The sequence below is a fragment of the Epinephelus moara genome, chromosome 5 (genome assembly GCF_006386435.1).
Source record: "Epinephelus moara isolate mb chromosome 5, YSFRI_EMoa_1.0, whole genome shotgun sequence".
In the NCBI taxonomy this organism is placed as follows: Eukaryota; Metazoa; Chordata; class Actinopteri; order Perciformes; family Serranidae; genus Epinephelus; species Epinephelus moara.
In genome coordinates this window covers 39,951,363-39,979,336 of record NC_065510.1, presented here as the reverse complement: position 1 = coordinate 39,979,336, position 27,974 = coordinate 39,951,363, and the positions used below count along the sequence as shown (strand labels likewise).

General features: G+C 39.7%; 2 protein-coding genes across 3 annotated transcripts in view; both read left to right on the top strand.

Moving 5' to 3' along the window:
- Positions 1–759: 759 nt before the first annotated feature.
- On the top strand, positions 760–27,669 carry pds5a (PDS5 cohesin associated factor A). 2 transcript variants are annotated; one of them, XM_050043631.1, is made up of 29 exons: positions 760–878; positions 1,811–1,963; positions 11,340–11,543; positions 12,212–12,298; positions 13,280–13,377; positions 13,715–13,841; positions 14,389–14,469; positions 14,631–14,771; positions 15,645–15,760; positions 16,405–16,499; positions 16,624–16,769; positions 17,085–17,236; positions 17,610–17,723; positions 18,946–19,027; positions 19,127–19,175; positions 19,302–19,441; positions 20,560–20,675; positions 21,236–21,341; positions 21,504–21,664; positions 21,868–21,991; positions 22,200–22,358; positions 22,509–22,577; positions 23,334–23,470; positions 23,623–23,746; positions 24,169–24,373; positions 25,060–25,174; positions 25,361–25,493; positions 26,012–26,131; positions 26,385–27,662. In XM_050043631.1, exons 2-29 carry the CDS (start codon positions 1,850–1,852, stop codon positions 26,484–26,486), a joined length of 3,417 nt encoding a protein of 1,138 aa, XP_049899588.1. In that variant the 5' UTR covers positions 760–878; positions 1,811–1,849; the 3' UTR covers positions 26,487–27,662. The 2 variants fall into 2 exon arrangements, with proteins under 2 accessions (XP_049899588.1, XP_049899587.1); XM_050043630.1 differs by lacking the exon at positions 760–878 and adding an exon at positions 1,058–1,688 and having other exon boundaries at positions 26,385–27,669.
- LOC126390939 (uncharacterized) overlaps positions 26,949–27,974 on the top strand; it is a 5,444-nt gene continuing 4,418 nt past the window's right edge. Inside the window, exon 1 of the mRNA XM_050045461.1 lies at positions 26,949–27,071. Within this exon, the coding sequence (XP_049901418.1) occupies positions 26,949–27,071 (123 nt within the window). The remainder of the gene's footprint in view (positions 27,072–27,974) is intronic.

The window sequence follows — 27,974 nt, the reverse complement described above, 5'->3', positions numbered from 1 at the left end:
TTTGTAGTTGTAATTGGGAGTTAGGCTAAGACCAGTAGCCTCCTGTAACACCCTCATCCCAGCCATTTATTCTTTTTGTGTGTGAATGTGTGTCAGTATCTGATGATTTAGGCACTTTATCCCTGCTACAGTAGACCCTATTATCATTAATGCACATAACCAATAGAACATTACCATGTCAGATGTTACTGAAACAATGAAATAGTGGTTAGTTTGGGTCAATGCAGAAAATCTGCCTATTTGATCAAAAGCAGATGGTCTGCAGCATCCATAAAATGGGTAAAGTTGAACCATTTTTTCCAATTGTCCATAACTACCAGTTGACCACCAGGTGTCACTACTCTCACATTTTATTACTTTAAGGAAAGTTGAGTCATTGATTGAATTCGTTTATACCACAATGATACGAAGAAACAGCAATACCATTAAACGTAGTGGTAGCAGAAATAAGTATTGACCGATCATCACTGTAGACTTGCAATTAAAGTAGAGATTAATATTGGTAAATTAATATATTTTCAATAGTTTCCTGTACATAGCATATATCCACAAAATGAAAACTGCATCATGTATTTGTGAATGTACATACAAACACAGCCATTACATTTTGTTAACAAAAGCAAATTTGACCAGTACAGCGTATACTTTAAAGATGAAGCCACATTAGGTTGAAGGACTGAAACTGATTTGGGTGTACGAGCTGTTTGTTCCTGACTCCCGCCATGTATTTGGTGCTGCAATACTCCGGCGAGACCGAGGGGGGCGCTCTGCACCCAGCCTACACACAGACAGCACTGACTGAACGGACAGAGAGCTTTGTGCCGAAAACTAAACCCAACCTGTGTCAGACTAATGAATTAAAACGGCCCACTTGAGAGGTAAATACAGACGGGGAGACGCTTGGCAAATATCCTGCTGTTTTAGTCGTAGTTGTATATTTGAAAATAGATTCATTTTGCATTTGTTAGGGTGTTAAAAATCATCTTTGGGGGCAAGTTGGTGGTGAGAGAGGAGGGCTCAGGGCGACGGTAGCAGCCCTTCTTCGCCTGTAAACTAGCGGCAGTGCGGAGCGATGCGTTGAAGTTGAAAAAAGATAGTAACAAGTAAATTAGCTTGATTTTTAAACTTCACAAAGTAGTTGCATTTGTTGTAAACCACAGGAACTGACCACGAGCATCGCTATTTTAGGCAGCAATGATAGGATACTTTACTTCCTCTGTGATTGTCTGTAGCTGGAGATGTGATGGGTACCTCAATAGTTTGCGGCCTAAGCTAGCAAAGTAGGCTAACCAGATAGCAGGCACGGCTAACGTGCATTAGCCGCTCGCTGCTAGCTTTACTTCCCTCCCGCAAAATGCTAGCCGCTAGCCATTGATGTTTGCACTGCAACTAGCTAGCTAGCTAATTTGATAACCTGTATGACAGTAGACATACACCGGCTGCTCTCGTGGTGTTTTAAAGTGTTTTTCTAACAACTTAGCGGTTTAAATAGCCACAAGGGTACCGTAATAGGAATTGAGCTTGTTTACCTAGCGATACCATGTTTCAAGAGAAATTTACGGAAAATATGGAGCTGATGTTTAGCTGAGGGTATTTTAGCATACAAGCTAATGATATGCACAGTGCTGGTTGAATGTTGTCTTTCTGTCTGAAAACTTTGCTGGATCAGAATATCGTTTAATATACAGGTACGGTGCTGTCAATTTTAGTGGGCAAGATTAATGATTGGCAAATAAGAATGATGCTTATAACAAGGTTTTGATAAGTGCGGTAGCATGGTTGTGTTGAACTTTTGTTTTCTGACCCATAGAGGCCAGTAGAAGACCGTGTGGACCATACACCAACAAGCATGGAGTTCCCGCAACAGCAGAAACCGGCGGGGGACGGAAAGATCATCTATCCACCCGGAGTGAAGGAGATTACGGACAAAATCAGCAACGATGAGGTGGTCAAACGACTGAAGGTATGATGATGGGGATTCTTGCTGTCAAGATACATTTTCTGCAAACCCTAACAGTGTCCAGCCTCTGGCACAGTGCCAAAACCCCCCTAACTTTATAAACTGATGTATATTATAAGAGGCCCTTCTCTATTGGCAGACTGTTTTCCCAATCCCCTGTTTTTGTTGTCTGTTAACTAATCTAATGTAATCACTACCAGAGTCAGAGTGTTATGACATTGTTGATCTTATGGGATATAGTACTGGAAATACTATAGTTCAGAAGTATTAAAGTGTCCGAGTTTATCAGCATTACACCATATCCCCTGAAAACTGGAAAACTGTGATGATCCCTAAATGTCAACACGAGAAAAAACAACATTCCTCATTGAAGCTGTTTTTCCTGCAAGGGAACATATGAGTGACTCATGTTTGGATTTCTTTCTCAAAGAAGTACTGAATTACATTACATATCATTTTGTGTACATGTATCATACTACTATATTTAACCAGTTTTCGGGTACTTGGCTGTAGCAGAAACAAGTTGTGGGGTTTTTTTAAGTTTATGTGTTAGTAAACATTTGCTTATTTACACATCTGGCAGTTATGGAGCAACATCATCATTTATTTGGAGTCAAGTGTCAAGCTCTGTTTTGGTCTCCACCATTTCCTGAGGGAAATAGCTGGCTCTTTTGTTGCTAGATGCTCCACTATGTTCTCCAGCTAGTCGCTGTGTCTGTCTGCTGTTTTGTTCAGTGTACACTGGCTGTAAACATTTACAAAAAACACTGCTGCCAAAAATGACACTATGAGAACAGTGTAAATGAACCAAGACAGTTAAGTTGGTGCAGCCAAACAATGAGCTGAAACCTGCTAAAAATGGAGTACTTATCCATAGATAGTGTGTTTCATCCAGTCATTGTCAGTCGGCACATCTCCAGTTTTAAGAAGCAGGCTGGGGTCCGACACAGAAGCTAATCAATGTACTGCTATGGAGGGGGTGAGGGGGGAAAAAGGTGTTTAGCCACCAAAAGAACAATCAATATCAGCTTTAGTGTACACCATGTTGATATTATTTTCACTGCTTTATCTTTCTGCCAGAAAGCTGGTTCTGACTGGGAAGCCATTAACAGCTTCAGTGCCCCCTCTATTCTCTCGTGAAAGCCACCAGACTCCACTGACAAAATCATTCATTTTAGCTTCCTGAACACAGGAGTTGCTGGTCTACCACTGCTTTGATAAGTTAGTTATTTTGTGCTATTGTATGACTTTGGTGAATCCAAACTAACCCTCTCAAATGCCAAAGTCACAAAACAGCAAAACAAAAATCTGTTAAAGGCAGTGGTAAATCAGCAGCTCCTTTGTTCAGCAATGTTAAATCACTGTATTTCTCAATGGAGTCTGGCTTAAAAGAGAGTGCCACAACGTTTTCACTTTGTTGTTGGAAGTAACTGGCTGATGGTAAGGTAAAGCAGTGGAAATATCCTTAATATAGTGTGCTCTTAAACTAATATTGATTTCTATAGGTGTCTAACCCCTCCACAGCAGTACAGTGCTTAGCCTCAATGTCAGATCCCATTGCGCTTCTCCAAACTGGGGGCGTGCTGACTGACATCTACTGTATGTAATTTACTGTCTATGGATGAATACCCCATACAACCATACTTCAGAAAATCGGAACTATTCCTGTAAACATTCTTACCCTGCATTCTGATAGCCACCCCTCCCTTTACCCCACACTTTAAATCCACAGCATTTGTGCATCTGTGTTTACAGGGATCTTGTGAATCTTCTTAATCACATTAGCTTGTTTGCTACAGTAATAGTGAAATGGTTCCCTGACATCCTAGAACTGTTAGTAGAGTAGCATTGTGATCATAAAGCGCACAATCCTTGGCCTTGGCAAGCTTGACAAATGTGCTGAATGGCAGGTTGTTGACTGTGCAAGACAGATGTTTACAGATCCATTTAACCTCTGCTGCATACTGCTGAGAGTTTGAAAGGCTGACACTAATTGCATGTGCGGTAACCAAGCCAATTGATGGCAGAGATTTAAGATTGGTGTTGTACTGCCAGCAGAGCTATTAGCCAAAAGACAGCTTATTTATAAGGTTGATATAAAAGTTATTCAGTCACTTTCCTCCACAGTCAGCCACTATTATAATCATTCTGTAGATTGGTCCAATATCTGTGGTACGTCAAGTAGGAGGGAGCCCATATAGCACCAGGCTGGTCACAGTTAAGACATAAATAAACCTGTCTTTTATCTGAATATTACATGAGTAGTTACTAGAATGTTATGTCTTAGCTCAATACAAAAATACATAGCTTATCGGTGCACACACAGACACACACGTGCAAATATATTGGCATTTGCTGGTTGCTGGGCTGACAGTGGCGGCTTGAAAGATTTTAACATATTGCCCAACTGTACTTTGTTGCAGAAGTCTGAATGTGTAGAAGTTGCCAACAACCTAAGTCTGTGTTAGCAAGGCAATAAAGAGTAATTAAATGTACAATAAGATATTTTATCTTGTGATTATAAGTCAACTCATGTAATTTAATGTATTTTTGGTCAAAAATCTACTGGATGCATTCATATAAAAAGCTAAGCTTAATACAGAGCGTAATTTTTGTTGACTTAAGGGGAACTACACCCATTTCCAAAATTAGTTTTTCTTATGGTCTGACAGTTAAAAAATAGTCGTTATCGAGACTAACTCTTTTCCAAATCTAGACTGTGTTAAAATTCATATTTGTGTTGTGATAGAGTATAAAGTCTGGGCCTGCTCCATAGACAATGAATGGTGAAATATGTTCTAGATGACACTGAGAACACTACAATAGAATAAAGCTCACTTGGCTATGAAATAAAACAAACAAACAGTGTGTGGGTCCACAAAATCAGGCTCCCATTTATTGTCTGTGGAGCAGCTCCAGACTTTATACCCTATGACATCTCAAGTTTGAAACTTCTCTGGTTTCTGGCTTTGAGAGTGAGTAGTCCATGTTTGCAAATACTGATTAAACTACCTCATGCCATGGAAATAACATTGGAATTTATAATTTAGATGGTGTTTCCCTTTTAATAAAAAGAAATAAACAGTGCAACAGACTACTCTCTAGAAAACATTTTGTAGTATATACATACTTTATTGCAGAAAGTATTTGTTCCTGTTATTGTTTGTTTTTTAATTGAAAGTTAAATATGCGCTATGTTGCATCTGGGGCAAAATAACCGCAATAACATTTAAGTAATATGCACCCTAACAGCCACTGAAGGAATTTTTCCAGGAAAGTCGGCCCAAGTAAAAAACTGCAAAGTGTCTGATTATCAATGGTGGTTCATCATTAGGTTGTGAAGATTATTAGTGGGCCCACCTAATCTTCATGATAGGGAAATTAGGATGGGTAAAAATATATTCACAGGAGAATCTCAATTCTCATCCTCTATGATTGTGGACCATAAAAATAAATATAATAAACGTCATTTTATTTCTGTGTTGTAAGCAATTTCCAAATGCTCTAATAACAGAGATACTATCTCGTCCTCAAAACAAGGCAAGTCTTTGCACTCATTTCAAAGATATACAACTTAATAAACAGCTTTGGAAGGTGACTGTGAATTGTTTGTACCCCGTCACCCACAGACTAATGTTGGCAGAACAGTCTGTTTCAATTGAAAACCCACTGACTGCGACCTTGATCAAGACCAGTTAGCTTTACTGCCAGCTAACGGTCGATCAGGAGCTCTAAAAATAGTGCTCTTCTATTGATTCAGTGCAAAATTAGTTCTGAATTGAGATTTGAATCCTGACCCAAATAATTAGAATTGGATTGATTTGTGAGAATTTCACCCCTATTGGGAAACACTAATGACTGTGCTACTGAACATTAGCTGCGAGTGTTGAAAGGTTTCAGCTTCATGCCATTTTTTAAAAGTCTTCCGTTGGTTTCAGAGTTCTTAATGAAAGCACTTAATAATGCAGTGGATAAAGAGAGGAAGATGCTGATTCATGCTATTTGGAGAACTGTCCTCATGACTTGGCATATATTGGGTTTTATAGAATTGCTTGTGTGCTTGGTGATGAAATGGCTGTTGTGGGTCATGGATCGTGATAGTAGCGTATAGTGAGTATTTGAGTCACTACCTCCCCAAATGCAAATTATGTAATTATACAGATTATTCAGGCATTACCAGCCATCGTCAGAGCTCATATTGCTGGTGAAATAGGCCAAGTAGGGTGTTTATAGTTTGAAAAGGGAAACGCCAACTGAGCCTACCCAATGGCAAAGTATTTTCACCAGCACAGACTGGTCATGTGCTCTTTGGTCTATCAAAGAAAAGCACTGTGTACAGAAACAGAAGGCAGGATGATGAATCGGGAAACAACATCTGCTTGATCAGACTGTTTTGTAGAGTAAATGTTTCAAACCACATTTATTCCTCAGAGGGAAAATGGTCCCTTAAGCAACAAGACCAGTTCAACATTTTAGAAATGCCTTTGCTCATGCCTAAAGTTGGATGAGACGATCCAGACCATCATCATGTCTGTATGGCAAATATGTTAAAATGAAGCAAGAGTCGTATTAAGTCTTGTCATCACCGCGAGGTTACCAGGCAACCGGCTGAGACTTCAAGAAGGGACTCCCCCTGGCCAAGGAATAATTATCTGCGTAACCCCCTATAAAACTGCGATTTGTCATTTTTACCCTTTGGTTTTTGTATGATTAAAGGGGCTCTTTGTAAAAATCAGAACATATGAAATGTCAGGACACGGCTCTTATCATGGAGGTGGCTGAGCCAGGTGCGAGCTGCTCACGATGCATACTCCATAAACAGGGCAAAACAACAGCAACAGTGCTGACAGAGCTAATGTTGTTAACCAGGGGGGAACTGGAGAGTGGGGGCTACGCTACTGGGATGACGCCGTCCAGTTATCAGCAGTAACTGGTGTATGAGCGCAGTCCAAATTGGCAGCCATGTGCTAGCCCGTGGGATACACACATGCACTAACATGCACACACTGCTGGGCAGGCTTATCTCAACAAACGACAAATAAGCTGTGGTTACAACACACACATACGGGGCGTGACTACATTTTTTTGCTCAGGATGCCATTACTCTGTCTTTTTTACTCACATTTACATGCATACATACATACATACAAATAGTGGTGTGCTGCTATATTAATGCTCTCAATGTTGCAAGATGTTATGTGTTAATCAGTTAACTTTACAGGTGTATTTTGTGACCTTTGGACAGAGCCAGGCTAGCTGTTTACCCCTGTTTCCAGTCTTTGTGTGGAGCTAAGCTAGCTGCTAATGGCACAAGCTCCATATCCAACATACAGACATGAGTACTCCATAGTGCTGGTCACATTGAAATGAATGGGGACCTGGATTGTTTTCTTTTTTTAAATATCCGTGCAGTGTTGTCTGTTTGAACACAGCCGAAGCGTTCAGTACCCAGGCTAACCTGTTTGAATGATATTAAGGAAGAGGGGTAACAAGGCTGTGTTTGACTTCACCCAGGGTTAGGGAATGGCTGTCTGCTTACGGTTAGATGTTATCAGAGCTGCTTGCATCAATTACAGGGATAAATTGTGGCTTCATTTTGGTTAAACATTAAGCTGAAACACTCCCAACTCTTGTGGAGTGTCTTTGCATCAGCAGCCATTTGAAAACATCATATATTTTCACACTGAGACAAAATCCAAATAAACTACAATACATTTAAGGTGCATAGAAACACACACACACACCCCACAGCTCAACAGGCCCACACGCTCGTCTCTGTGTAGAGAGCCTTCACCAGCTTGGTTGTGACTATTTCAGCTAAGCTTGGCGGAGGGTTGGAGTGACTGTGTGTGTGTGTGTATCTGTGTGTAGGAGTAAGTGTTGTGCTCTGCAGTCTGCTGGAGCTGTTGGCCCATCCCCCACCCCTGCTGACTGCCTGGCTGTATAGTGAGCTCCACTGCTCTGCTTCACCTCTCTCTCATATATACACACAGTCACACGTCACTCTCGTAGAGGAAGTGGTAGTTTAAACTCAAGCATGGTGTCCCAGAGCCTGCCCCTAAGAACTGAGATGTTTGATAAGATTGAAGTGCATACAATCTCTTGAGACCACAGTGTTCATGTTTAACCCAAAAAACTCTTTAATAAATGTTTGTTTGCTGTGATGTAATCCAAATGATCAAAGGGAAATTAAAAGGCAACCCTCATAAGAACTAGTAAACAGTTGTTTTCAGCAAGAACAAACAAAAAAGGGTGTGAGAGCTTCTGTTAAAGTCCTTTTTATTTCAGTGATGTCTCTCTCTAAAAGTCACAAACCGTCTCACAATTTTTTAAATTTTAATTGAATTTTTTAATTTTATATACTTTATTAATCCCCGAGGGGAAATTCAATTTTTCACTCTGTTTGTCAATTACACACAGGTCCAAACACACAAACATGCACAAACTGGGCCTATACATGCACTAAGGGGAGAGGTGTCAGAGTGGGCTGCCCATGACAAGCGTTCCGAGCGATTGGGGGGTTCGGTGCCTTGCTCAGGGGCACCTCGGCAGTGCCCAGGAGACGAACTGGCACCTCTCCAGCTACCAGTCCACGCTCCATATTTTGGTCTGGACGGGGACTTGAACAGGCGACCTTCCGGTTCCCTAACCAAGTCCCTATGGACTGAGCTACTGCCGCCCCAATTAGCGAAGGGAATGTGTTTCTTACCTTGCATTGTGCCTATAGATGCTTTGAATGTATATAAAACTCAAGCTCATTGTCACTGAATTCAATAATTCTTAAATGATGAAGGGAAGCTCTACGTTGCTTTAGGCTCATTGAGCTGTTAGTTTTAATTGTCTGATCACACAAGTACTGTGTGGTTGAATCTCACTGCTCTCATCTGTCCTTTATAGCAGCCATTACAGCATAGATGGTCTGACCGGCCAATCATTTCATATCCAACTTCATGGTGTTCCCTCCTAATTTGCTCTTGGTAAATCACTGTCTAAAACAAGTAATTGCATCCCATTAAAACCATGGCTAGATTTAAAAAGAAATTTGATTCTGTGTTCCAAGTTGGTGCTCCGTTCGTCCCAGTGACAGTTGCCTCTGAAGTTTTTCACAGTAGTGTGTTTTTGAGTCAAAAGATACTTCACTCCACGGATGATGTCTACATAACACCAGGGTTGAGACACTATGCTAACCTCTTAGTTAGATACTGTTTCAATACTAGGTGCAGATTCCATAGGTATTGCGATTTTTAGGCCTCTGCATTGGCGACATGATGTTTTCGGGTTGTCTGTCCATCTGTCCATTCCAATTTTGTCTGTAACTCAAGAATTCATACGGTAATTATGACAAAATGTCACATAAATGTGTAATAATGAAGTAATGACATGGAATATCCAAAAGGTCAAAGATCAGCTTCACTGTGACATCACAATGTTCTGCAAACACACCTTTCTGGCCATTACTCAACTAGGGCTGCAATGATTAGTCGACTAATCGATGACTAATCAACTACTAAAATAATCAGTGTCTATTTTAGTAGTCTACTAATTGGTTTGAGTAATCTTCATAGAAAAGTACTATAAAAGTACCCCCAAAATACTCTTATTGCAGCTTCTTACACTCAAATATTGGCAGCTTTACACGCTCTCCCATGATGGTGAACTAAAACCCTTTGGCGTGAGTATGAAACAAGACATTAGATGACATAATTTTGGGGTTTGGGAGAGACAGACAGACATTTTTCAACATTTTAACACATTTTTCGATAAAATGATTAGTCGACTAATCGAAGAAATAATCGACAGATTAGTCGACGATGAAAATAATCGTTAGTGGCAGCCCTATACTCAACATCATAACTCAGGAACAGAAGGAGAGACGTGTGGTTGGATACTTAATTGGGGACACTAGTCTTGGGTGTCAACCTTGAAACTCTATTGATTGTATAGATCTTCTGTGCTAACAGGTTGAAGATGTGTGTGAGGCATTTATATTTTAGAATATGTAAAGACTTTGCAACAACATCCATAGCCCATTTGAAGCATTGTCAGTTGTCATGGCTACATATCACACTGGTTAGACATGGATGTAAACTCTAACTGCAACTTGGCTGGTTAGTGGAGGTATACAACCCCAAGGCAGTAATTGTAGATAGGTATTGCGATTCTAAAAATATTGCAAACCTATATTACGATTTATTGCCATTTTTAACACGAGAGCATGGTTAAAGAAGTTCAGTCACACACTTCTAGAGTGTCTATCATGAGACATATTTCAAAAAACAAAGCACTCTTTCTGACTTTTATTTCAGCAGCATCATACACTGCATAGTTGCGATAGAATTGTTACTTTGCCCTGTAAAAGGTGTTACTAAATACTAATACTAAATAAACTTCACTCACTTAGTAAAACATACATGTACTATAGAATGAATATGTGTGTGCGTCCGTCCGTGCGAGAAAGAGAGTTTATGGCTCTGCTCATTACTCTCATTCTGTTTGGACACAACTGACAAATATGTGGAAGCATGGGTTGCATATTTTATCATTTGTCATAGTGACATCATTTATATCACATCTAATATATTCTCTATACCGTTTAAAATAGATTAGCAGTGTGTTTTCTTGCCAGATTTCACTCACGGTAAAAATAGACCAGATGTCGAAACTGTCACTGCAGATCGTGAGCCATCCTAGGCACTCAGCGCTGCGTCTAGTGTAAATTGATTTGATTTGCTTTGCTTAGTCCCTCACCCTGCTCTCTCTCTCTTTCACTCTGTTTATCGAACCACAAATGAGACAAGATTTAGCCTGCTCCTGCAACCCGCAGTCCATACTCTCTGCCGCTAGGAGATTCATAGGGGGAGAGTGGGCGTTAACTCTGGAGACAGACATGCAGTAGAGGTAACTTGTATTCATCAAGCTCAAACCTCAGCGCCAGGGGTCACAGTGCACTAGGTCTAATCTGTGTAACGGCAGCAACAGAAAGTTTGCTGATTCGGTGGGGAGTTTGCACTAAGCTGGCTGAATTCCAGTTGCTATACAAGCAGCTGAAGGTCTGTGTCTTCTACTGTCCGCCATCTTCTGCTTTCTTGCTTTGGATTTGTTCTTCTTGAAACAGACATGGTGTCACCTTAATCAGAGATTACTGCAATAAAATCAGCACCTTATTTCCATCTCCACATTTGAATTATATTGATTCAGGCATTTAGAAAATCAATTTTAAAATTGGGGGGAAAGAATGGCAGTAGTTAAAAAGCAGTGATACAGCCATGTTTTCCTAATGCAGAGCTTTTAAACATTCAAATTGCTTTACCTCTCTTAATTGTGACCTGCCCAAGATGCTTAATTTCTAACCCTGCTCCTTTGTCACCCTGTTTGACAGATGGTGGTGAAAACTTACATGGACATGGACCAAGACTCCGAAGAGGAGAAGCAGCAGTATCTCGGCCTGGCACTCCACCTCGCCTCAGAGTTCTTCCTCAGGAACCCCAATAAAGATGTAAGGTTATTGGTGGCCTGCTGTCTGGCTGACATCTTCAGGATCTATGCTCCAGAGGCCCCCTACACCTCCCACGACAAACTCAAGGTTAGGAACTGTCGCTGGATAACTGCATGCAATCCTACATCAAACAATTAAGCACTATCCTCAAGGGAATAGTTTTTCAATAGCAGTCAAACTTTTCAGTTTTGCTCCTTACATCAACTGAAATGAGATTTAATGCAAATTTTAATGAGCTGTAGTTAATTAACAAGGACACGAGCAACACATAAGAAAAAGTAATTGTATAATGTTATAAAATAATGTTATATAAGTGTGCATGATATATCTGGGAAGAAGGGCCCTGAATGTCTGAATGAAGTCATCAGTATTCAGTTGATTCGGGCTCATCTTTTGGCAGTCCCATGAAGAAACTGATCAAAAAATGGTTTAACTGTAGAATTTCGGTCTGAACTTTGAACAGTAAAATGTGCATTAAGAGACGTTTGTAAGTTTGCAGCAGAATTACCACATCAAAGTGCCATCTAGATCTAACAAGTGTTTCAACATCACTGTGGGATTTTTAACGTTACCTTGAGGTAAACGTTGGCTGACATTGCAGACCATCATGATTAATTTTGTCTCTGCTTGCTCTGATCAAATCTGCTCTGTTGAGAGCTTGCCAGGAAACTTATTTTCTTATTTTCTTTTTTTGAACACTCACCAACACAAGCATAAAAACAATTAACTCAAGTGTTTTCCTGTCTTGTCTCCAGGACATCTTCCTGTTCATTACTAGACAACTGAAGGGACTGGAAGACACTAAGAGCCCTCAGTTCAACAGATACTTCTACCTGCTGGAGGTAAGGCATAGGGCTGGGTTAAAAATGGATTCAAATCGATCTTCGTCTGAATGACCGGATATCGATTCACAAAATCTGAGATCAGTCTTCTCATAAATGCCTTTTCCTGCAGATGCATGAAGCTTTAACCCCATTAATCTTGCTGCTATTAAACGGGCCCAATGCTAACTCATTAAAGGTCGTAGTATTGATAAGCTACTTTGATGTTACCGGTTCTTTTAACTGTACTTTTAAACGCATTGGTGAAATTTATCATCACACTGCAGTATCTCTGTGTGAGGGCTCCTCACACACACACACACACACACACACACACACACACACACACAGAGTGAACAGTAAAGAGGCTGAGGTAGAGACAGTGAAATGAATGGGTGAAATGTAGATTAATCGAGTTGACGACCATGCTCATCACTGAAAATGCTATAAAATGCAAGTAGATGAGCGAAATTTTAATCTGCTCTGTCCGCAGTCTCTCATCCACCGCCTGTATGTTTTACACAAGCACACGGCACTAATTTGGTTAATAGTGATTTGTAACAAACAAGCTGAAACCAAAGCTGTCTGTATGCGTATGGTAACTGTTGAGCTGTAGTTTGCCACATATCACAAGATTTAGCAGTGGTACCTACAGAGAATGAACCAACCTCAGCAGCAGAGGGAGGCACACAGACGACAGCAGGAATGACTGATGTCTGTGTTCTTCATTCTGTCTAAATTTCACTCAGTGTTTTGATGTCAGGAAATGATTTATTTTACTGACATTTTAGATTGATTTCCAGTGGGATATTATTGAGTGGCTTTGCTGTCATAAACATTATTGCTGCTGCTGCTCTAGAACCATGTAGTTATACTATACTGTATTTAATTTGAATCCTAATATCAATTCATATTCAAACAAAAGTAGTATTTGAACTGAAATATCTCTAATTAAATCAATATTGAATTGAAGGAGTAACGCGTCGTTATGTGTTTCTCTAGAACCTGGCGTGGGTGAAGTCGTACAACATATGCTTTGAACTGGAGGACTGCAACGAGATCTTCATCCAGCTTTTCAAAACACTCTTCTCTGTCATCAAGTAAGGCAGTTGTTATCTGCTAATGTGTCCTTTTGTGTGAATACTCTTCATTTCTTATAACACTGTTTTTTCTCCACATTCTGAAATAACACTAATATCAGACTCTTTCTACATTTCAGCAAAGTCCTACTGGTAGCCTTTAAATCTGACACATGTATAAATAAGCTCCATTTTTGCTACCTTTTTAACAAGTTCTGCTTGCTTAAAAACATGCAGACTGATAAAATCACAGTCACCATGATCCAGGTCAAGACGGGGTTACAGTGAATATTCACTCTTTGCTTTATATTATTATTGTTTCAGTTTTCCTTTAATATATTTCTTCCTTCCTCCACAGTAACAGCCATAACCAGAAAGTGCAGATGCACATGATGGACCTGATGAGCTCCATCATCATGGAGGGCGACGGAGTCACACAGGAGTTGCTGGATACCATCCTCATAAACCTCATCCCCGCACACAAGGTGGGACACACACAAACACCGTTTTATGTATTATCTTATTATACTGTCATGTATATCTGTTTATTTAGTGTGGTTTAGATAGATCTACAGACATAATTATGAAACATGTTGTCATTTTTCAAAACTGTGGATTAAAATCCTATTATAAAACCATTTGCAGCACAAACACTGTTTATTGTTTATTACTTCTTGAGTAACTTAGTGAGACTTGGGTGGACCATTCGCAGCTTCTTTGACATTTCTCGCATTTTCCTCTTTTGTCTTTAGTAATGAAAACCTATTCTGAGCCTTATTACTCTGAACAATAATGAAGTGGGTCTTTTGGTGCAAGAACATCTTTTTCTTTTTGTTTTTCCTTTGTTTTTTTTCCTTCTGAATTTCTGTTAATCTGTCAAAAATGACAACAGTGAGCCTTGCATATTTGTCAACCACTATCAGCTGACATCATACTGGACAAGCTTAATATTTTGTGTATCAGTGAATGTTTGAATAAGATGTTTGCTGTCAGTTAAACTAACTAATCAGTGTTTATCTTCCCTCGGAACAGAATCTGAACAAGCAAGCGTACGATCTTGCCAAGACTTTGCTGAAGAAGACCGTCCAGACCATCGAGACATGCATTGCAAACGTGAGAAGCAGCCTCTCTCATTCATTTTCAGTTTGCCCGTGTTGTTTTTTTCTTAACTCTTGTCCTCAGACTCATTATGTAAACGGCTGTCTGTATCTACAGTACATCTTGTTTAATAAAGTATTTTGTCTCACTCAGTGTTTTTTTTTTTTCTTCCTCAGTTCTTCAATCAGGTTTTAGTGATGGGCAAGTCCTCAGTCAGCGACTTATCGGAGCACGTCTTTGACCTCATCCAGGAACTGTTTGCCATCGACCCTATGCTGCTTACCTCTGTCATGCCACAGCTGGAATTCAAACTTAAGGTTAACACAACACACACACACACACACACACACACACACAGTCAGCATCATCGTCATGCTGTGCTCAAAAGATTAACATTATTCAGAGTGTAGATAATGTCAGATTTATGAGTGATGTAACTTTGTATTGTGATTGTTGAATCAGTTGTAGAGCAGTATTAATTGACAAACTGACAAAATCTAAAGTTTAAGCATGGTATGTTTCTCTGTGAGTCAGTTTTACCTCTCAGTAGTGTCAGATAATGTCCATCCTGTGTTATCTTGGTGAAGCAACCTTTACCCAGGCAACCTAGGACACTTCCGCTTTTAAACAGTAAATACAGGAACATAAACAAAACATGTTTTTTTTTTGTTGTTGTTGGTATTTTTTAAGAGCAACCTTTGTCATGTGGCTAGGGCAAATTGTTAGTGAGACTCACAGACTTATGCTACAATAAATTTATCCATAGATTATGTTCACTTATCCATGGGGGCGGGGGGACATTTGATTAGAGGCAGGTACACTCTGAAAAGGTTTGTGGTCCTTCACAGGGCTCATAAAAAATTGACCAACCTTCATGGTTACATTCACATCTACAGGCAATTTAGTGTCACCAGTCAACCTAACCTGCATGTTTCTGCTCCAGTGTAGGTGCGTGTGTGTACCACAGACTGTAAACAAGTATGAATATGGGTCAGTTTGTATGTTTTTTTCTGTTGAAGCTCCCCAGCTCTGTATGCAAAGGTACTACAGGTTGTGCAGGTTCTGGATAGTTTGTCTCACTGTTGTTGTTGTTTTTTTTGCATTAGCAGAGTTAGCAGGAGTAAATCTGTTATGACTTTGAAAGACAGCCTCAAAAAGGCAACTTGTATTTCTGTGTTTTGTTTTCGCAGAGCAATGATGGCGAGGAGCGTCTAGCTGTTGTACGGTTGCTAGCTAAGTTATTTGGGGCCAAAGACTCAGAGCTAGCCTCACAGAACAGACCACTGTGGCAGTGCTTCTTAGGACGGTGAGTTACATGAACAAGTAGACACACACACACACACACACACACAAAAATTGATTCCTTAAGCAGATCCAGTTCAATCAAGGGGGGGTTATTACGAGGAAAGGGGTATAATTTGTTGTAGAACAGACAAAAGACATTTCTAAAGATACATCAAAAGGTTGTAGTGAAATTACTCCTTTGTTGTCTTTTTCAATGGTTGATGAACTCATGAAGCCGGAGTGGGAGCATTTAGGCTGGTGGTTGTAAGGATCTGGTTTGCTGATTTAAGCAACCACTTTCTTAAGTTAAATTAAGAGTTAGATGGTACACAGTGAAGTACACAGATTTTCAATTGACATTGAAAAATGAACACAGGAAACTGATCTGTACTCCTATGAGGGGGTTGAGATGAAATTAAACTTTGAAAGGAAGCGCAGCTCAGTAAGGAAAACTTTTGAATTCTGTAAATCATAGCACAGTTGGTTAAAGGAGGATCAGCTGAGGTGAGTTGTCTGAATTGACACGGCATGCTGAAGAAGACCTTGTGCAAATTAATCATATTCCTCCTGATTTGTATTTCCTAAGTCACTCATTGGCTCGCTTACCTGCTCTCTCAGAGTATGATGTTAATGTCATTATCTATAATGTTTTGTTTTTTTCTCCAGGTTCAATGACATCCACGTCCCAGTCAGGCTAGAGTGTGTAAAGTTTGCCAGCCACTGCCTCATGAACCACCCAGACCTGGCCAGAGACCTGACAGGTGTGTCTGTGTTTTCTGACTCAATGTGTCTTCTTCACTTTTCCCTTTAATTCTGTCTTTTCTTTCACATTTATTCCCTGAACACAAATGTGGTTACATGTGTTTCTTTTTATCACCCTATCAGAGTATTTGAAGGTGCGTTCTCACGACCCAGAGGAAGCCATCCGTCATGATGTCATTGTCACCATCATCAACGCTGGGAAGAAAGACCTCAACTTGGTCAATGACCAGCTGTTGGGCTTCGTACGAGAAAGGACATTAGACAAGAGGGTGAGACAAATACACAGTCACTTGTGTTGCATCAGAAGTGCAGATGTTGTGATAGTCATGTAGGAAATGAATCAAATGGTGTTTAAGATAGTCACGGAAGCAGGTGGCTGTTTGATTTAGCTTTCACGTTTGAAATCTTTCTCCTGTTCATTCAAATTGTTACACATTAAATTGAAAACAAAACAGTAGAAGAATTTCCCTCAATGCCAAGTTGCTTTTTTGTATACCTCAATAAATTTAAATTTGCTTTCTTCATCTTAATATAATTCTGTTGTCCTGATCTGTTTTTCCTCCCTCTGCTTCCTCCCCCTACAGTGGCGTGTGCGTAAGGAGGCCATGATGGGCCTGGCTCAGCTTTATAAGAAATACTGTCTGCACCATGAGGCCGGTAAAGAGTCTGCCCTGAAGATCAGCTGGATCAAAGACAAACTGCTGCACATCTACTATCAGAACAGCATTGACGACAAGTGAGCATATACACTGACATATATGTGAATGTTGAAAAGAACAAAGCAGCTGTGTCAGACAGTTGAGCCCTTGTCAACATTACTTAAGGCGAGGTTTGCCATTAGAAACAGCATAAATGTTTGGAGAAACCGCCTACTAGTATTCAGAATGCTTGAGGTACTTTGTGTCTTCTGTATAATACATTTCTTTGAAATATGCTTTTATGAGACTTTGATTAACTGACATTAGGAAATATGCTGAATGGTACAGAAGTCTAGAGATATTAGTACAGATCTTTGTCAGTGTATATGTCATTACTGCATTCAAGTATATTTGCACATTTACTTTATTGTCCTTTTACATAATTCACGTAAACTCCCCTTTGTTCTTCAGGTTATTAGTGGAGAAGATCTTCGCTCAGTACATGGTCCCTCACAGTCTTGACACGGAGGAGAAGATGAAGTGTCTGTACTACCTGTATGCCTGCCTGGACACTAACGCTGTCAAGTCAGTAAACCTGCAATATTGCGCTTCCGTAGCAAAAACACATTTTTGGATTATACACATGAATACACTGACCCCTAACTTTTAATGTCTGTTTGCCATGAATACACTTATTGAGAAAATCCAAAACTGCTCAATGTCAAGCAAACTTAAATCTGTATCTACAAAGTAGAGATGGGCGATGATTGGATTTTCTAATGAATTTGAATTTCTGGCTTAGGACCACGTTAAAAAAATGTAATTTATTTTCAGTATAATTACGGTCCAGAACTGCCACCTGTTCCCTGAGCTCCCATAGTTCATGTGCTTACATTCATAGACCCTACAACAGTGGAGCAACACTGACACAGCAAACTCGTCTTAAACACATTTCTCTCTCTGTTGCTGTTGTGGCTGACTGGGAACCTGCAGGCAATGTTCCAGCTCAAGAATTTGATCTGCGCCCACCATAGTATGAGTGACTTGCACGCCAGTCCACTTGTTGTGCTAACCTTAGCACATGTTGCTAACAGCATATGGCTAAAACATTCCGGGTGGATATTTGGTTCCACATTATGTGCATCAATCTACATACCCATACTGGGACAGCAGTTTGTATACACAAACTAATACAGCCATAGATTGCTGTAACGTTACTGTGCGATACTCCTGTGAAGTTGCAGAAGTGTTTTCACTTTGGCATAGGAAAATCTTTGATTAGCGTTGCTTGCTCCATTGTTGACATCTACCAGGTGCTTGTTGTTATAATGGTTGTGCTGACGTTATCAATTAAGCACAAAGTTTCTGGATTTACTCACAGGTGTGTGTATTGACCTTGGTATGAAGTGTCCGTAGCACAAATTAATATTACGTTTGTGAAGATTTAGGATGGAGCCCTCTGCTCCTTTCCTTGTCTCTTCTCTCCTCTGCTCATGCAAAAAAAAAAAAAAAAACTGCAGCAGCGGGCATTTTCCAGTGTAACGGTGCTGCTAAGTGCATATAAGGGAATCACTGTCATTACACTGTGCAGTTAACATTTACATCATAATGATACGTTACAGCAAAAAACTTGCATTTTTTTTCCAGTTTCCAGTATCGCCCAGCCCTGCCACTAACAATATGAAAACAACACATTAACAGTCCAGCATATACTGTACATATCTTAAGCACAGCATATTGATCATCGCCTTTGTTTTTGCCATCTCTGACATCTTCTCTGCTCTTTTGGTGTATTGTTTGCTCTCAGGGCTCTGAATGAGATGTGGAAGTGTCAGAACATGCTCAGAGGCCTTGTCAAAGAGCTGCTTGACCTCCACAAGCTGCCAGTGGTGTGTTGATCCTCACATTTACATACAAAACTATCCATCTCCTCTGTGTTTTTGGATGGAAATATGTTTAACTTTTTTCCTCTCTCTTTCCCATGGTAGTCTGAGGCTAATAACACAGCCATGTTCGGGAAGCTGATGAGTATTGCCAGTAAGTCGGAAGCTGCACAAATATATACAGTACACCTTCAATCCACCCGCCTTGTTATTTCTTCAAAATGGTAAAGGTTCTTTCCACGTAATGTGAGCCTAATTAAGCTCTTCTTTATGTTCACAGAAAATCTGCCAGACGCTGGAAAGGCCCAGGACTTCATGAAGAAGTTCAACCAGGTTCTCGGTGAGGACGAGAAGCTCAGAGTTCAGCTGGAGATGCTCATCAGCCCGACCTGCTCCTGCAAACAAGCTGAGATCTGTGTGGTGAGAGAAACACTCATCCATTTACAGGGTGTCTGCAGGTCCTTTAAGAAGTCTAACACCTCATTAATTCATTTTTTTTTTTTTAATATTTGGCCTTTTAAGTAATTCAATAGTCTTAAATTTGAATTTGTAAGATCTTAATTGCCACAAACATCTAATTAAATGCATCCTTCCTTTTATTAATTTATTTACTTCTGTGTGAAGGTCCACATTTTTGATGTTATAAATCCTTAAACCTACCACTGACCCTAATACTGTCTTTTACTTTTATACTTTGACTTAGCTGTTGGCAAAATGTAGATTAACTTAACTCCCTCTAATAAACATATTCCTACATAAAAGCTACCTCTGCATGGGACTATATATGTTCTAACAATGCATACTGCAATGCCTGAATAAAAAAAAAATATGTATGTATCCAAAAATCAGTCTTAAAGTTGGCCTTAAATTTATCTTGAAAAGTTCTTAAAGAGCATAAAGTTAAAGTGTCTGATACCTGTAGACACCCTGATTTAGCATTACACACTCACGCTATCTTTAGTGAGACAACAGTGCTTTGAGTTTGTTTTTTTTTAGCCTGTATTTACACTGTAGCTTTAAATCCCTTAAGACTATATTTTTGTTCGGTGTGATGTTTTAGAGAAGGAAATTGTGGTAGTCACTGAAAATAGTTAATTTTATCAACATTTTCAAGGTGCAGTCACTTAAAAATTAAAATTTAATTTTGTAGTAGCAGGAAATGATGCCATGCTATAAAAGGAACAGCTTCTACACGTACAGCATTGATTAACACCTCATCAAAACTTGGTCTCAGTTTACTTTAACAGAGCAAGCCATGCAACTGCTACTCTTGTTTTTATCCTCATGGTGTTAATTAGCTATCACATTATTATTAAAGAGCTACCTAGAACACCACTCCACCATGTTTGATTTGCAGCTAACAAGTCACACTCATGTTTGAATGTTAGGTAATGAAATAGGAAACTGTAATCAGAGCACACATTCAGGGTCAAAGAATGAAGGAAGAATAGAAACCTTGGCGTAAATGCACACGCAGATTTGTAAGCATAAGTCCATGAGTGTTGGTGATAACCTCAAGCTGTTTGTACTGTGCGCAGAGGGAGATCACTCGGAAGCTGACGTTCCCCAAGCAGCCCACTAACCCATTCCTGGAGATGGTTAAATTCCTACTGGAGCGCATCGCCCCCGTCCACATCGACTCTGAGGCCATCAGGTCAGAAACAATCCTGACATGTTCAACACACAAAGTTGGGATTTATTCTTCAAATTTCACAACATACTAAAAATATCAGCAGATGTTTAAGTCTACGTTCTAATACCAGTAATATTTAGAAAAGGTTAAGAGTGCATTTTGATTCAAATTGAAAGAGATGAAACTGTATTGTTAATCCTGTTCCATCAAATTTAAGTGTCTTTTTGTACAGTACACAAATACAAACAGGCAGAGCAGCACTGCCTGTCTCAGTGATAGGGAGCTTTATGTTACCCCCGTGTCTCTGTGTCATTGTGTAATACCATGAACAGGCTTTTCTCATTCACTGAGACACCTAGTGGTGGTAAGGTGTACCTGCAGGCCTTAGACAGGGAACAGGTTTAACCCTTTACGCTTTATGGAAAAACACCATGACAAGGGAAACACACGTACTAAGTGACTTCAAATGCTTAATTTAGGCTGTGTAACAATTTCTATTACATTTGCTCCAATTTGTCATTTAACACACATTTCAATGATATTACCAAAGGGGTCATAATTGTACATTTGTTTTCTTTTAGTGCTCTGGTGAAGCTGCTGAACAAGTCCATCGAGGGCACAGCTGATGACGATGAGGAGGGCGTTACCCCTGATACCGCCATCCGCTCTGGCCTGGAGCTACTCAAGGTAAAGAGCATGGACCCAGCATACTGTTGTAAAATGTAATGAGTGTGTTATTAGTAGTGACGGGTTGCTTGCTCACACAAAAGACTGTCACACTCTTAAAGGATGGATTGTGCTTTTAATGTTGGATAATAAACAACATCTACTTGGTTTCATTTCCTGTAGGTTCTGTCGTTCACCCACCCCACAGCGTTCCACTCGGCAGAAACCTACGAGTCTCTGCTGCAGTGTTTGAAGATGGAGGATGAAAAAGTGGCAGAGGCAGCCATCCAGATATTCAGAAACACAGGGCAGAAGATTGAGACAGAGCTACAGCAAATACGATCGTAAGAGAGATGTTAACTCTTACTTTTAAGTGTTAATGATAAATTCTAACAGAAAGGATTTCAATGAAACAGTAGTCTGTTGCTTTGTGAATCTACGGGCAAATCATCCACATGTCTGGCACTATGTGGTCCACATCTGGATGAATGAAAAGAAATGATCTGTTTTATGAGACTCCTCCCAATGTCTGTTATGTTTCCATCAGGACTCTGATTCCCATCTTGCATCAGAAGGCTAAGCGGGGAACACCTCACCAGGCCAAGCAGGCTGTCCACTGTATCCACGCCATCTTTAACAATAAGGAGGTGCAGCTCGCACAGATTTTTGAGGTAGGTGACCATTTCCTAATTCACTGATTTTCAGGGATACATTTTGTTTTACAAGTAGACAATAATGTTTTTATTTATTTTCAACTTGCTGTTTACATAATTCTCTTCTCCACTGTTTATCTATCCTGTATGTAATGTACTCTTTAACTGACATTTCTTTGTTCAGATGCACTCACACTGCTTGTTTTCTTTCCCCCTCCACCCCCAGCCTCTGTCACGTAGTCTGAATGCAGATGTCCCAGAGCAGCTCATTACTCCCCTTGTGTCCCTGGGCCACATTTCCATGCTGGCCCCAGATCAGTTTGCTTCACCGATGAAGTCCATTGTAGCTAACTTCATTGTCAAGGACTTGCTCATGAATGACAGGGTGTGTGGAAATCAACACATACTTGCACACTTTTGACACCTTTTTTTATTTTTTACAAAAATGCCAGATTATAAATGACAAATTTCAGCAAATATACCAAGTCAAGAAAAAGAGTGAGAGTGTGACTGTGATGTGCCTTTCTGTCTTCAGTCAGTGGGAAACAAGAATGGGAAGCTGTGGACCACTGACGAGGAAGTTTCACCTGAGGTCCTAGCTAAGGTAAGAGGCAAACACTTCTGTGGTATTTATTTCACGTCATTTATAGTCTGTTAATTCAGTTTTTTAATTTTACTGCAGCAGTGTTGCCCTTAAAAATTTTTTTCCAGGAGCAGCACTAAAGTGTGCAAGTTTTATTTTGTGCTTCTAAAAGATATTAGGTTGACCGGTGACATGAGAAGGGCTTTAGATACATATTTGTACACAGTTGTAGATGTTGAGTTATGTTTAACAAAATGCTTCCAATATCCATACCCATATCTAGCAATTACAGTCACTCCTGCAAGTGGAGGCAGGGGTGACATTTGACATGTAGTGTTTCAATCAATATTGTGACTCGAGACAGGCAGGTGAGCTGGATGTCAGGTTAGCAGTAAACCATGAATGTAACAGTGAATGTTCAGAGTGAGCTACGGTTTGTGAGAACCGCCAGACCAGTGGAGCTATTTCACCTTCACATAGAGAAATTGTCTTGCATGTCATCTGATCAGCTCTTATGATCGGCCATCAAATTATTTAGAACAGATATCTGCTGATAATGATCAGTGGTCGATCAATCAGAATGCCCTTATCTTGTGTTGTTCAGATGAGGGTGCTCTTGCTCGTCCCTGCCTCTGGCTGCTTAAGGCATAGACATAAAGTTAATTGTGCATGGGGAGATGTTTATATAGCAGTGGTGCAAAGCTGTCAATGAAAAAACTGAAAGAGAAGTTGTAAAGACTTTTTTCCTAGTTATTCATGCTCTTCCTGGTTTCCCAGGTGCAGGCAATCAAGCTGCTAGTGCGTTGGTTACTAGGAATGAAGAACAACCAATCCAAGTCAGCAAACTCCACCCTGCGCCTGCTGTCAGCCATGCTGGTCAGCGAGGGAGACCTCACAGAGCAGAAGAAGATCAGGTAACTCACAGCTCAAAGGTCTCAGTACAGCTGTTAAAATAAAATCATTTATTTTAACTTCAGATAACAGATCTACCTGTGGTTAACTGATTTATATTTTTATGTCTTTGTTTATGTCTTCTTTTTCTTTATAATTTTCTGCCTCCTCACAGTAAGTCAGACATGTCTCGTCTGAGGCTGGCTGCAGGTGGAGCCATTATGAAGTTGGCCCAGGAGCCCTGTTACCATGACATCATCACACCTGAACAGTTTCAGCTCTGCGGTCTCGTCATCAATGTCAGTCTTGCCTTTACATAACTTTTTATTGGCTTTTTAACAGAAGACATTTTGACACGTCAGAGTAGGAGAAGCACAGGTGTATATTAGAAAATGAATGATGGCTGAATTCCATTTAGCTTAGCTTAGTATTGTGTGTACCGGCTCACTGTCAGAATGAAGCCATCATTAATGTCATTTGTCAAACTCCTGTATTTTTCTTTCTATATGTCAGAACATCTGCTGTGAAAAAATGCCTATTGTAGTATGCATGATGTACTGCATATGTGCACAATGAAATATCATTTCACATGTCACTAGATACAGTCACAGTGAACTACATGAATCAAAGCAAACATTCTCATTAGTCGACACACTAATAATCTTCTTTACTCACTTGTGTGAGCTGAATTTGAATTAAGCCTGCTCCTTTCTTTTTACAGGATGAGTGCTACCAGGTTCGTCAGATCTTTGCTCAGAAGTTGCACCTGGCACTTGTCAAACTGTTGCTTCCCCTGGAGTACCTCGCCGTCTTCGCTCTGTGTGCCAAGGACCCGGTGAAGGAGCGCCGCGCACACGCCCGACAGTGCCTCCTCAAAAACATTTCCGTCCGCAGAGAGTACATCAAGCAAAACCCACTCGCTCAGGGTCGGTGTTCATCCTGTGGATGTTTTCATGCTGAAACTTGATGTGCTCCATAATTACAAACCGCATCGTCACCATCATTTTGGGGAACACAGCTTTGAAGTTTTTAATGTGGGATTTATTGAACAGCAAGTTTCTGTCCAGAGTCAGCGCAGGTTTTAACAGAATTTCCAGAATATCAGCCAAAGAAAATGTGAATGCTCGTCTCTGCCTCCACTGTTATGTAAATATTAGGAGTGGGGTGAATTTATGTAACAGTTTGTGGCACTCATTTTCCAATCGGGTGCTATTAAACCGTTGCAAAAGAAAAGAGTGCAGCGAGATGACGTAATTATAAGAATACCAGTCAGATGTGAAAAACATGATAGAAATATGGCATTTTAGTTTACTAGTTTACTCTCACCTCGTCACTCCACGTTGATCTGATGTTTTCATCTGCTGCAGTTTTTAGTCTCTTCAGTGGAGCTGAAACTAGACTTAAAGTTTAACTCACATGTTTCCTATCCATCATTTATTAAGTCTATTTAAATTGCACTTTATTGCATCTTATTTGTGTCACTACACCAACTTTTCCACCTCAGCCAAGTGGAAAACCCTTCCTGAGCAATATTTTGTTGTGCATTATTTCAAACAGATGGATAGAAACACACTAATAGACATTGTGATGAGTTATTTTTTTCTGCCCACAGAAAAACTTGTCTCCCTCCTACCTGAGTATGTTGTTCCCTATATGATCCACCTGCTGGCCCACGATCCAGACTTCACAAAACCACATGAATATGAACAGCTCAAAGACATCAAAGAGTGAGTGTTGACATATAAAATCCCTGACTGTGATTACACAGCTGAGAATTTGTCTTTTAAAAAGTCCTTATTTTTCTAAATTTGTAAGAACAATTTATATTCTTCCTGATTTAAATACTAAAAATGTACAAGTGGCAAAGACTGGAGCTGTGGCATGCAGCGTATTCATTGTGCTTCTGTGCGTAGGTGCCTGTGGTTCATGCTGGAAGTGCTGATGACCAAGAATGAGAACAACAGTCATGCCTTTTTAAGGAAGATGGTGGAGAACATCAAACAGACTAAGGATGCACAATGTCCTGATGACGCAAAGGCCAATGAGGTATGCACACACACACATATATATATATATATACATAAATACATGCTTACACGTCATGGCAAACAAGCAACAACAGAAAAGCATCAGAAACAGTCACACACATCTCTAAAATGTTCAAAATTAAAAGTTAATCATCCAGCGAGGTGAGACTTAAAAGTTTCAATGTCCTTTTGAATGACCTTTATTGTGAGCATGTGAAAGGTGTCAAAAATAGCAGTGTGTTATCCTGCTAGCACAACTTGAAACAACACAGTGAGAAGGAATAGTCTTGAGGAAATCCAGTTTGTGTCCATAATGTTTTTGAATAAATAATAACGATATATTCAATATTTAATATAATAAGATATATTTTATGTATTTTAAAATTATTATGGGGAGTTTGTTTCCAGTTGGAGGCAGTCTTTGTAAATTAAAAACAAGGCAGAAAAAACAATAAGCTTAAAACTCTTTGGGAGGAGTCACCTATCCTTATCAATCCATCAATCTTAACAGTGTGTCTCATGTTGTCATGGTTACAGAAGCTGTATATCGTCTGTGATGTCGCTCTCTTTGTGATCGCCAACAAGAGCACTGCATGTCACCTGGACTTTCCCAAAGACCCCGTCCTACCTTCCAAGTTCTTCCTCGTACAGGACAAGGTAATACACACATGTGTGCGCACACACACATACTTAAACAGATATCAAACATCTGAAACATAAATGAAACCTGTACTTACACTGTTTCCTCTCCTCTTGGAGATAAAGCATTTCAGACTCTTCTTAAGACTGACTTATCCACTCTGTGGAAAATAGATATGGGCACACTCTTAAAAGATTAATAACAAAATCAAGAGCTTTGTGATTTTGCTGTTTATGCTTACTTAAAGTTTTCTGTATTTTCCTTCAACAGGACTTCAAAAATGATAAAGAGTATCTTATGACAGAGATGAGACAAATGCTGCTCACTGGAAAGGTAAATGCAAAACCCTTGATGCTTGAATGCCCTCAGTAAATGCCACATTATAAGCTGTAATGCTTGACATTGTTATGATTGTGGTTTAACTTGAAAGAGCACATGATGATGGGGTAAACATTAATTTGGCATTTTTTGTTAAACTGTGAAAGTGAAAAAGATTTCCTGTATTATTGTGAGTTTAGAATCATCTGCATATAAATAATTATATTCTCAGTATATGAGTATAATGTTCAGTGTTGTCATGATACCAAAATTAGGATTTTGATTGTTGTTCTTTGCGACTGGTCAGCATGTCTGTTGGCGAGATGCTTTGCCAAGTTGGCTGTGTTAGTAACTTTGGTCTGCGTAGGTTTAAAGATTTTTTTATGGATAGACTTTGTGGTGTCTGTGAACTCGCCCTGATTGTAACTATGTAAATGAAATTATGCCATATTGCTCCTCACATCTGCTTTCTCTACAAGCCACGGATGGTCGGCAGGAGTGCACGTATTTGCAGCCATGCCTCTTGTTGTCACCATGAAAGCTGCAGCATGCATATGTGATAAAGAAAAAAAGTTGGCGAGTCCACTGTGCCTGCAGGGACTAGGAGTAGAAGCAGAGCGCTGCGGTCGCACATCCACGGCAATGCAACTCATAAATATGGCTCTTATTAACACACTGTCATTCTTATAGTACCAATACTAATGAAATGGGTTATTGTACTGTTTTTAATGGCAGGATATTGTGATACCTTTCTAGTATCAGTATATCATGTAACTATATTAATGCTTAGGTCATCAGCCCTCATCAAATGACTTTAAAGGTCCAAGATGTACATGTAGCAAAGATGAGCAGAGATGACTGAGTGATGCATTGAACTGTAATCACTGATTATTTCTACACACAACATAATTGTAAGGAATCTTAACTATCAGATGCTTACCAGCTAAATACTAGGGGTGTAACGGTACACAAAAATCTCGGTTCGGTACGTACCTCGGTACACAAGTCATGGTTCGTTTTTTTTCGGTACAATAATGAAAAAAATAGACAACTATTAAATATCTTTTACTTATTGGTAACCTTATTAAAACATACCACCACAGCAGTTAACTCTTTTTACACAATTTTTGAATGAAACAAATATATATAAAATCCTGCTTTTTCACATTGTTTGAATGAAAATAGAAATATAAAAGTGAAAAATAAAATCCTGCTGTTTTTTTTACACATGAATGAAAAATATAAATATACATTTCTGCTTAAACAATTTTACTCAAATAAAATAAAAAGTATAGTGCAGCTGGTCAGCTTTAAAGCCTGCTCAGATTCAGTTTTACTAGGAACTTACTCAGCTTTCCCACTTTGTTCAAGTGCAGTAAACAAAACATGCTTATATCTAAAGTGCAGCTTAAACAATTTTACTCAACTCCAATGGCGTTGGTTATTTCTTTAGCGCGATGGTCAGGGAAACGCTCTTTCTTTTTAAACGACGACGATATCGTAGTTTGCACCAGATTGCTTTTTCTAGTCGTGCCGGTTAAC

What these genes read in the sequence shown, in the direction of transcription:
- pds5a (XM_050043630.1), top strand. Translation starts at nt 1,850, where the DNA reads ATGGAGTTCCCGCAACAGCAGAAACCGGCGGGGGACGGAAAGATCATC. An exon ending in TCTGCGGTCTCGTCATCAAT is followed by an intron (nt 23,747 to 24,168) that starts GTCAGTCTTGCC and finishes TTCTTTTTACAG; the next exon opens with GATGAGTGCTACCAGGTTCG. An exon ending in GCAAAACCCACTCGCTCAGG is followed by an intron (nt 24,374 to 25,059) that starts GTCGGTGTTCAT and finishes TTCTGCCCACAG; the next exon opens with AAAAACTTGTCTCCCTCCTA.